This window comes from Rhinolophus hipposideros, assembly GCF_964194185.1.
Source record: "Rhinolophus hipposideros genome assembly, chromosome: 16".
NCBI classification, from domain to species: Eukaryota; Metazoa; Chordata; class Mammalia; order Chiroptera; family Rhinolophidae; genus Rhinolophus; species Rhinolophus hipposideros.
Window position 1 is genome coordinate 45,709,741 of NC_138062.1, and position 11,618 is coordinate 45,721,358.

General features: G+C 38.7%; 1 protein-coding gene across 1 annotated transcript; it reads left to right on the forward strand.

Moving 5' to 3' along the window:
• Positions 1-961: 961 nt before the first annotated feature.
• LOC308509048 (tripartite motif-containing protein 60-like) lies at positions 962-6,788 on the forward strand. Its single transcript, XM_081076654.1, has 2 exons — positions 962-1,737; positions 3,062-6,788. The coding sequence occupies exon 2, from the start codon at positions 3,421-3,423 to the stop codon at positions 4,840-4,842; it is 1,422 nt and encodes a 473-aa protein (XP_080932780.1). The 5' UTR covers positions 962-1,737; positions 3,062-3,420; the 3' UTR covers positions 4,843-6,788.
• The last annotated feature ends 4,830 nt before the right edge of the window (positions 6,789-11,618 follow it).

An 11,618-nucleotide genomic window follows, 5' to 3' on the forward strand; every position in this document is an offset into this window, starting at 1 on the left:
TATTACAGGCATGCTTTGCTTTATTGCGTTTCAGAGGCGTTGTGTTTTTTACAAACTGAAAGCAAAACTCTCTACCAGCAAAAACATAGCTTTATTGCCGTACCTGCTGTATTATGGTGGTCTGGTACCAAACCCAATATATCTCCCACGTATGCCTGTATATCACGGTTTAAAATGCTCCACTTGTTTCCTTTGCACTTGATAAAGACCAAAATCCTCAACTTTGCCTGAAAAAGATCTTGCAGTCTCAATTCTTGCCTATCTCATCAGTCTCACAAAGCCACTTTTCACCTTTTCTGCTTCCTGCACCTCCCTACTTCCCCTTGAGGTGCCAGCCAAACCAACCTCTTCTGGCCACTCATGTACCAAGCTAAGGGCCTTCTCATTGGCTCTTCCTTCAGCCTTGCATTTGTCCAACTAACTCAAAGTCATTCTTCAAATTTTACCTTAAACGGCACTTCCTCGGGACATCTCAGTGAGCCTGAGTTGATGGGTGGCATAATTCCACAGGGTGGGATAGACCTACCCACCCATCCACTGAGATGCAAATTGATGCATTGAGGCTCTTCCTTTGTTTACTACCTTTTCATCAACCACTACAGACGAAGTGAATGAACCTGCTTGGGCACCGCAGAGCTCTCTCTTCCCTTAGTATCTGAGAGGAGGTAGTGGTGGTGAATCTTTAAAAACCAACTTGAAAACCATACTGTGATCCTCAAGTTGCTCATAGGAATAATAGTAAGAACCTGAAAAGATTAACACTGGGAATGAAATGATCAGTTGAAGCCTACAATAGCCTAATCAAAGAGGGAAATACCCCCAGCTGTGCCCAGGGTCTTCCTGCTCTTCCCCCTCCACTGGGTCATTGAGCATGCGCATGTCCATTACCTGCCCATTTCAGGAGGAACTGCCAATCACCGCACCCCCCTATATAGGTCTCTGCTGAGGATCCTGCCCACTCAGGCTTGTTGGGTGTCGGTCCTACGGTGAAGCAGGCTCTGAGTTTCCACACAGTCTGGGTCCTGAGCCTTCAGTTCCAGGTAAGTGGGAGGCTGCAGAACTGGACCAAGCGGGGCTGGCGTGAGGCTGAGCTGAGCACGTCCTGGGGCTTCCTGAGCATCCACTGTGCTCCATAGTTGGGCGTCGCGGCTTGCCGGTGAATGGGTCTCCTTCAATCTCAGGCAAAGAGCTTGTGAAAACTATTACTTCCGAGTCCCAAACGTGTGGAATCAGAATGGGGGTGGAGGGCCTTAGATAAATAAATTTCCAAGATTTTAATCTGAAGAGTTTGAGAATTGTCACGTTATCTCCAAAGAATTACTTTCTGGTTTTGGTGGAGGAAAGTAGGGGAGAAGGGAGGAGAGGTGGGAGGTCAAGGGAATGGAGTGGTAGCCACCATTTGAGAACCTACTACCCTTCATTGCCTACACCTTCTGGCCAGGTTAAAAATCCTTTAATTCTCACAAAGATCTTACAGTTAGGAATTATCATTACAGATTTACAGATGAGCTGGTTTAAGCCTCAGGCATGTTGAGAATCTACTGGTATGACAATGGTTGGAACAGAGGGCTGGGAATCTGCCACATTTTTGTTTGTTTGTTTTTTCTCAAAGGAGTGGTTCACAAAGTATGGTTCGCAGGCCCGCAGCACCACCTGGGAACTTCTTAGAAATACCACACACCAACTGAATCTGAAACTGGGGGGTGTGGCCCAGCAATCTTTTACCGAGACCTACAGGTAATTATGCAAGCTAAGGTTTGAGAACTGCTTTCTTAAAGGAACAAAAGACCAGTGGAATGTTTTAAGTTTGGAAGATAAAAGGATTATGTTTGTATTTGAAAAGATCGCCTAAGCTACAGAGTTAGGGAAGAATTGATTGAAGGCACCATTGTATTTTAGAGTAGAAAAGGGCTCACTCATACTGTAATCCAGGGAAGACACGGGTGTTTGAACTAGGGTGGGAGCAGTGCCTATAAAGCTGATTCTGTTCACTTCATGGTCTGCTTGCTTAATGGCCTGATTCTGGAAAGGAGGGAAGACTGATTTGTGTATCTGCTTGGGAAAAGGAAGGGCACAGTGATACCTGGAGTGAGTACCTGTTATGTTCCAAAGTTATATTTTTTCCTGCTGGTTTTTGTTTTCCCCTTATGCTCTGCAATTAGCTGTGTGATATTGGGCAATGTTCTTAAAACTTTCTTCGGCCTCAGTTTTCTAATCTCTGACCACTCTGTGCAATCTCACCTCCAATCCCATGCACTCTCCATCTTTCTTAATATGTATACCTCTTGTATAATGAGAGACCCAGGAAAACTGAGTAACTCACCAAAATAACAGAAATGACCACCTTAAGTATTATCTTCAGGTGAAGACAAAAGATATTGGTAGGGGGAGTGACTTATAGGAGAGTACCAGGAAAAGCAGAGGAAACGAGGGTAAGGTTGTTATGCATATTGAAGCCATTGTCTTATGCATTGATAAGAGTTCTTAGAGATAAGTCTTCTTCCTGATACAGCCAAGGGAAACACCCTTACAAAGGTCAATGTTTTACAATAACTTCTACTTGATTTTCAGAACTTCTCTGTTGTCTGCTCTTTCTTAAAATTAACCAGCCTAAAATGTTTTAAAATTCCAGACTCAATCAGGGATTGCACATTTCATTTGTCTTATTTCTTTAGTCTTAAATCTAGAACTTTTTTCATGCCATGTACATTTTTGAAGAACGCATACCATTTGTCTTGTAGAATGCTCCACAATCTAAGTTACACAGTTTTTCTCATGATTAGATTGAAATGGAATATTTTTAGCAAAAATATTTTATAGTTAATGTGTGCTTATTTTTGCATCATATCAGGAAGCACATAAGGTCAGTTTGTTCCATATTTTTGTTGTTTTTGATTAATAAGAAATATGTAAGGTGAATCGCTGTAACTACGAATTCTTGTTTTTCCAAGAACTTCCATCCAATAATTTTAACATTCAATGGTGATTCTTGTGTGAATGTTTTAATATGTTGGTGATTGTAGGATCGTATTTTTTATTTAATGTCTTTTCTCATCTATAGGAAGGATTCTTTGTCTTGGACCTGAAGCTACTTTCTTAAACAAGAAAGCCATTTAGCTTGACTTCACAACATTGAGTGGGAAGAGAAGCAGCAGCCCAGCTAATATGTTCAAATATGCAATAGACTGCTGCCTGTGGTGTATTCTGGGCAACAGACTCTGGAGCTAAGGGACAGAAAGAGGTATAAACACGTTTGTAGAGAGGCTGCCATCAACATGCCAAGCCAGTAAAATTGAAAAGCTGGTCAGTTTGTGAGGTCTGGGGGAAGATATCCACTGCTTACTGGGTCTTGAGGCTAGAGAACTAGGCCTTACTAAAGGACACGTTATCTTACCCACCACCACTTTTGTTCACGGCTCAATGGAGTTTGTGTCAGCCTTGGCCGACTTTCAAGCAGAGGCTAGCTGTCCCATCTGTTTGGACTTCTTAAAAGACCCAGTGACCATTAACTGTGGACATAACTTCTGTCTCTCCTGCATCAGTACGTTCTGGAAGGATCTAACTGATACTTTCCCCTGCCCTTTTTGCCGATTTTGCTGTCTAGAAAGGAAATTTGCAAGCAATCCCCAGCTGGGCAATTTGACTGAAATTGCTAAACTACTCCAGATAAGAAGAAGCAAGAGGAAGAGACAAGAAGAAAAATTTGTATGTGAAAAGCACAATCAGGTTTTGACTTTTTTCTGTCAGAAGGACTTAGAGGTTTTATGTCCACAGTGCAGTTTCTCTACTGATCACCGGAACCATTATATTTGGCCCATAGAGAAGGCTGCCCGCTATCATAGGGAAAGACTGGAGTATTGCATTGAGCCGTGGAAGGAGAGAGTGGAACAAATTGAAAAAGTGATAACTATGCAAACCAGAAAGTCAGTGGAACTGAAGAAGAAGGTAGAATATAGAAGCGAAGAAATAAGGTCTGAATTTGAGCAACTTATTTTGTTTCTCCAAAATGAGCAAGAGACTGTTCTTCGAGAATTACAAGACGAAGAAACAGCTATTCTAACAAAACTAAATGACAACCTAACAAAACTTTCAGATCATGTTTCCACATTAAAATGTCTGTTAAAGGAAATAGAGAGCAAATATGTGAAGTCAGAACTGGAATTCCTGACAGATGTTAAAAGTATCTACCATAGATACAAAACCTTAAAGGCCCCTGAACCGTTTTCATTCCAATTAAAGGAATATGGTTACCATCTTCCTCCGCAATATTCTGGCCTAAACAAAATTATCAAGCGATTTCAAGTTGATGTGATTCTAGATCCTGAAACAGCACATCGTAAACTTATTGTTTCACATGATAGAAAAACTGTGCAATATGGAAATAGAATGCAAAACTTACCTCATAACCCAAGGAGATTTTATCTTTGCCCAGCAGTTCTAGGTTCTGAGGGATATAATTCTGGCAGGCAGTATTGGGAGGTAGATGTGAAAGACAAGCCTGAATGGGTTTTGGGTGTCTGTAAAGACTCTATTCCCAGGAGAAGAAGGAGTCAGAATCCATCAGTTTTATTACAGGATGGGTTATGGTGTATCAGACGAGGTAGTCAGAGTAATTATGTTGCATTTGGTGCTAAAAAAATTAATCTCCTGCCAAAAGTAATACCTAATAAGATTGGCATTTTTTTAGACTATGAATTGGGTGAGGTTTCCTTTTACAATTTGAGTGATAGATCTCTTCTCTGTATTTTTAACGACTATTTTACAGGAGCACTTTGGCCTTATTTTGATACTGGAACTGACTCAAAACCTCTTAAGATCTGTACCGTAACTGATTCTGAATGATGAACTATTGTAAGACTCTTGTTTCTTTTTTTCAGGTCATGGACAAAACCAAGACAATTCTGTATTTTTTTTTTCCTTTAGGCAACCAATGGTTTTCATCTGTTTCAGCAGCTTCTTAAAAATGTTATAATCTACTTTACAGATAAATTACGAATCCAACTGGAAAGTGGTTTAGATATTCTAAGATAAAATACTTATAAAATATATTACTTTTGCAGTCCAATAATTGTCAAGTAAAGTCCAGTAACTTTTTTTCTGTATGAATTGCCTACATGTTTTCCCTTAAAAACAAAAACTAAAGGCATGCAGGACAACCTGCTCTGTACAGGTAGCCACTTTGAATCTGTTTACCTCAATAATTCCCTGTAATGTGTTTGTTCTTTTTATTGTGTCTCTGTCAGTCTTGACTTAGTACAATGGAAAATTAGGCAGTACCCCCGCTATATACATGAATCATAGATTTACGTGTGCACACACAATAAATAATCTTCCTTCTGTTCCTGTTTCAACAGCGTACCTTCTGTTCAGCTGTTGTTCCCTCACCTCTTTGGGGAACTGACCTTTTCTGAGAACCCCTGTTGATTTTGTTCTGTTTTCCTTCTTTGGCTTACTCTATTCAGGGAGTCACATCTTTCAGTAGATCATAGATAATATAAAATTTAGAAGAACTTATATCGAAATAGACTGCTGAGCTTTTGGTTGGGACTCTGTTGAATCTTTAGATCAATTTGGGGAGAGCTGACATCTTAATATTGAGGCTTCCAATCCATGAATTTATGTGTTTGGGTCTTTAACTTCTCTGCAGTATTTTGCTTCTTCAGTATACATGATATTAACATCTTTTGTCAGATTTATGCCTAAGTACAGTTAGTACAGGATTAGCTGTAGAGATGCTCATGCCATTTGTAAATAGTCATTTTTACTTTTTTTTTTTTTTACTTTTGCCTTTACAGGCTAGGTCCATTTTCTTGTCTGTTTATACTGACTAGGACCTCCAGCACAATGTTGATTTTTATTTTATGATGGGCTTTACCTGTCATTTTACTGCTCACATTTATTCAATTTTTATCCTTTTTTCTGTTCCTTTTATTACCCAACTTTGATAGCTCCCAGTCTTTACGTACAACAATTTCTGTTTAATACTGTCAATTCAATATTACCTAACCATTTCCCCACTGATGGATATTTACTTAGGTCATGTCTAACTTTTGCTAATAATGTACAATAAATACATATTTGTACTTTTAAACAAAATATTTAGTAAAAGTATACAGCATGATGAAAAAGAAAACAGCCATATATCCATGGCCTAATTTAATGTTAACATCACTTGAACTTCCTTCGTTCCCCTTCTCAACCTCAGCCTCTTCCCTTCCTGGTCCTATCTAAATTCCCTCCACTATTAATTTGATATTCCATTGTTTTCCTAACTTTTTACCATATATGTTTGTATCCCTAAATAATAAGTATAGTTCCCCATGTTTTTAAATTTTACATTAAGTTGATGCTGAATTATTCTGTCTTGTATTTTTTTCATTTAACATTATGTTCATGAGATTCGTCATGCTTTTGCTTAAAGTTTTACTTTGTTTTCATACTACTTTTTGTGAACTGAGTAAACTTGTTTCATAAACTTTCACAAACAGCTGCTATGAAAATTATACATCTGGTTTCTTTGCAGAGTGAATTGTTGGGCTTTTGTCTTTACTGGATAATGTAAATTTTTTTCCAAAGCGTTGTGCAAATTTTTGTGTATAAATGTTCTCATTGCTCTGCACTAACAGTATTTCATTTTTAAAAATTATTTACTAATTTGCAAGATGTTAAATATTTTAATTATTTCCATGAGCATATTTTCATAAATTTAACAATCATTTGCTTCAGAGCTCTTTGAAACATCTACTTGGAGTCGTGTTTGGGAATATGCATTTAATTAAATATGTCATAAATAACCAGTGGTCACAATGCCATTTATTGAGCGTCCATTTCATCAACTGATTTGCAATGCCACCTGTATCTAATACCTAATCTGTTTTATTGGTCTGTCTTTGGGCCAAATATTATAGGTCTCACATTTTCCTTTTTAAATTGCAGGTGTATAAAACAATAATTGCTAGACATTTACATCCCTCACAAAGTGGGCTCTCTCATTCTTGATATCTGATATTTTTATCATCTTTTCCGGGTTACTTTGGCAACTTTTGGCCTCTTCCATGTAAATTTTTTATTTTTTTTTAAAGATTTTTATTGGGGAAGGGGAACAGGACTTTATTGGGGAGCAGTGTGTACTTCCAGGACTTTGTTCCAAGTCAAGTTGTGGTCCTTTCAATCTTAGTTGTGGAGGGCGCAGCTCAGCTCCAGGTCCAGTTGCGGTTGCTAGTTGCAAGGAGTGCAGCCCACCATCCCTTGCAAGAGTCAAAACCAGCAACCTTGGATGCGCTCCAACCAACTGAGCCATCTGTAATGCAGCTCAGCTCAAGGTGCCGTGTTCGATCTTAGTTGCAGGGGGTGCTGCCCACCATCCATCCCTGTGGGACTCGTGGAATTGAACTGGCAACCTATTGGTTGAGAGCCAACTGGCCCATGTGGGAATCAAACCGGCAGAGTTAGGAGCATGGAGCTCTAACCGCCTGAGCCACCGGGCTGGCCCCTCCATGTAAATTTTAGAATCAGCTTACCAAATTAAACAACCAATTATTTGAAATTGCATTGAAGCTATAAATTAAATTGGAGAAAATTGACACCTTTATTGAGTTTCCCAGCCCATGAACATAATATAACTTTACATCTATTTAAATCTTTTAATAACTTATACATCATCCACCAGTTGCCTACCTTAGGTACAACTAAACTTTCTAACGTGACATGACTTCTATAAGGCACATATGACATCAAGATTACTCAGAAGGGCATTACCAGCAGGCAGCTTCCCAAATTTTCATGGAACTATTGTCCACATAACTTAGAAATTAAGGAATACTACTATTTCAAATGAGACATTGAGAAGGTAAGGTAAAAGCTTCATGTTCTAGCCACTAAATCTTTTAACTGAGTGGGACCCATAGACAGAAAGGAACCTCCTGAAATTACACTAAAGTTAATAAATGGTCTCTGTAGGAAGCACATTTGATTTCAATTTAATTTTTAAATCTAGTTTTATTGTTTCAATTCAATGTTCAGTTTACAAGATTTATTAGAATTACCAACCACTATTGCCAGCCACCACTTTCAAGTCCTGTTTTTGGGTATTTCAGTCATTAAAAAGCTTCTGGATTTTGACTAATAGTAAAGCTTCTGGATTTTTCAGCTTGAGGTATTTGATGTCCTACTTTGGAAGATAAGAATTTAAAGCAGTTTTCACTCTGGCCCTCGTAATACAATCATTTTTGTATAGAATATTTTCCGATGTATACATTATTTTGTCAGTGTCATTTACTTGTAATGTACAATGATTGCATCTTGTTCCTCCACTTCATTTTCCTGTAGTTCATAGTTGCCTTATATTTCTCATTTGCTTTGTTTTCCATGATTTTTTTTTTCCTAATTTCATCCCCAAACCCCTGCAGTGGTCTAAATCTTTCAATTTAAATACATTTAGCTTTCTACCACTTTGATTTTGCTGACTACTCCCAGGGACCTGCCTGACCTCCAACACAGGCAGGTTGTTCACTAAGCCAGCAGTATCTTGGGATACCTTTGGCATCTTTTGAGTTGTTTTTCCATTTGGTGATTGTGGCCTATTGGAAAACATCCTTCAGTAGCTTCCTAATCAGGGTGCATAGGAAACAAATTTTTTGAGAATTTCGTCTGAATAACTATTGACAACCAATGAGAAGAGCAATAATTGCACAAAACCAAATTGGCTTAAGTCCTTTTACAACATACATGGTAGATAATAATGTAGAGGTATTCTTTTATATGTTTAAAGGAAAAAAGTAATACCATAATCAAGTGTCTACCATTCAACTTAAGAAATATACCTTTAAAAACAAAAAAACAACAAAACAAAAAATATATACTTGTCACCTAAAAGCCCCCCGTGCCTCTACTCAATTGCATTCTATTTCCTCCCTAGAACCAAGTTTTTCCCAACTTGGGGAAAATATAAATGGAACCATACAACAGAGATTTCTCTATGACTTGCTATTTTCATCCATACTGATAGATGTAGCTTTGTGTTTTTTCATTGTACATATACACAGTTTGTCCATTCTGTAGTTTCTGCAGTTAATAGTGTCTGTGTGACATTTTTCTTTGCCAGAGGAATAGCTTTCTCTAATTCCCAACTATATTGGAAGGAAGAAATCACTGGTTTCTTATTGAAAGAACCGTGGAATGCAAACTGCTAATTTGGAAAGAGAAGTGCTGGGAAGAGCTGGGAACTGATAGTGTTGGGATGGGGATAACAATTTCAAAGTTGGGTAGCTGAGGAAGGCCTCATAGAGAAACTGGGCTGTGAGGGAAGCATTGAAACTGCAGCGCTGATAGAAGAGGTTCAGGTAGAGGGAATAGCAAGTGCAACGCCATGAGGAAGAATTAAGATCTGGTCTCTATGGTAGGAATTGTAAGGAGTTCAGCGAGTAAATAAGTGGGAGACTAATAGGAAATGAGGTCAAGAAGCAGTAGGGGTCTAGACTGTCTGCGATATAATTGTAGGGATCCCCAAGTGAGATGGGAAATGTTTTGAGCAGAATGGCATATTTATATTTCAAAGGATCACTCTGGCTTCTGTTGAGCAAGGTTAGAACCAGGAAAACAAAGGAGACTTGGAATTAGTGCTTAAACCAGGGAGGTAGTGGTGGAGTTGGCAATATGTTTAAAGGAAAAGTGTCTACCATTCAACTTAAGAAACATACCTGTAAAAAAAAAAAAAAAGGAAATAAGGTAGTGGTGGAGTTGGTAAGAAGTAGTCACATTCTAGGTTTATTGTGTAAGTTTTTGTCGTGCGGGGTGGCCTGCGAGGTCTCTGGTCCCGCTCCCCACTTAAGAACACAGGATATGGTGAGGCCAAACAGGAACACCCACGGAGCCATAGATAGGGGAGTCATACCACTATATTCTTGTCGGCGGCATCCACCTCTCTGCAATCCGCTCTTGCTAGCCCCTATTTCTTTGCTAGCGTACCCACAGCAGTTATATTAGTGGCCCATGGCTCACTGGTTACAGCTGACGGCCAACTAGCCACAGCTGATGGCCATCCAATCACAGTTGTTTGAGCCAGCACCTTTCCACGTGAGGCCGAGAGCCTGGAAACTGCTTTCTGGGGCTCTGTCCCCACAGTTTTTTTTTTATGAATAAAACACTGATATTTTAGTCCAAGCAGGAAAAACAAAACTGTCCTTTGCATTTCAGTGGTACACCTCACAAGTTGCAGCTTTTGAAATACTGTTTAGCATTGGTAACAATTGCAACATGCAACTAGAGGATTCCATAGCCTGCAGTCACTCACAGCTCAGTCATTCCCCCTTCTCTTATCTAAAGTGAGGCTCAATAGTTTAGTCAAGACAATAGCCACAGTTGAAAGGCACAGAATAATTTGTGAGAAGTTTCCTGATTGAAAAATCTGATGGTATACTTCCAGCATCCCTGCCTTGCCCCTGCCAGTTTCTGGCTACTAAATACTCCCCCACCAACGTTGTGTCTCAAAAAATCATCTATTTTCCCCATTTCCCACATACCATCAGGCTTACGCCCAATTACGCCTTGCTAACCCTTCTTCACTTAAACTAAGGCTGTGGAATAGTGGAAAGAACATGCATTTGAAATCCCAAACTATGTTGGTCTTTGTGCTAGTTATTTATTGTCTCTCAATTTTATCTTTTCAAAGAATCAGTTTTGGTTTTATTGATTTTCTCCATTTTTTCCAATTTTTATTTCTGCTCTAATTTTATTCTGCTTGCTTTATGTTTAATTTGCTTTTTTATCTAGTTTCTTAATACAAAAGCTTGTGTTGATTTTAGATCTTTTTTCTAATACATTTAATGCTATAGATTTCACTGAAAATATTGCTTCGACTAACCCCCATAAACATGGCTGTATTTTCATTTACTTCAAAAACATTTTTTTTTTTAATTTTCTTAAGACTTAACTCTGACCCATGGATTATTTAGAAGTGCATTATTTGATTTTTAAATATCTGAGGATTCTCCAGTTATCCATTGCTGATTTCTATTTTTATTCTGTGTGGTCTGAGAATGCATTTTGTGTGATTTCTATTTAAGTTTGTTAAGGCTTGTTTTATGGTCCATGATATGGTCTATCTTGGTGATTGCTCCTAGTAAGCCAGCCTGACAGAATTTGATTATAGTTTAGCAGTCTTTCCTCTCTTTGGAAATCATAAGATCAGGATGTGCTGTTTAAGAATCCAGAAACAGATTTTATCTTGAATTGATAGTTTTGTAGGCCATTTTGTGACAAAAGCCTGTAGAGTTTTTATCCTTTTCTACCTGTTGTGGAGAATTTTAATCACTTAATAATTATCAATCTGACTGACTCATTTTCTCTGCTCTCCCTTAGATCTTTGCGTATGAAAACATGATCTGAATTTTTTTCCCTTTAGTTTGTGTAATATCCTATTCTTTATATTTTAAGGCTTTTGTCATTCAGGGTGTCATGCCGGGTCTCTGCTCCCGCTCCCCACATAAGAACGCAGGACCTGGTGAGGCCAAAAAGGAACACCCACGGATCATAGATAGGGGAGTCATACCACTATAGTCTCGCTGGTGGCTGGGTTGAAGACACAGGAAGCAGGAGCCACACGATCCGCAAGCTGCTGT

Coding starts and splice junctions, on each gene's coding strand:
- LOC308509048 (XM_081076654.1), top strand. CDS start 3,421: ATGGAGTTTGTGTCAGCCTTGGCCGACTTTCAAGCAGAGGCTAGCTGT.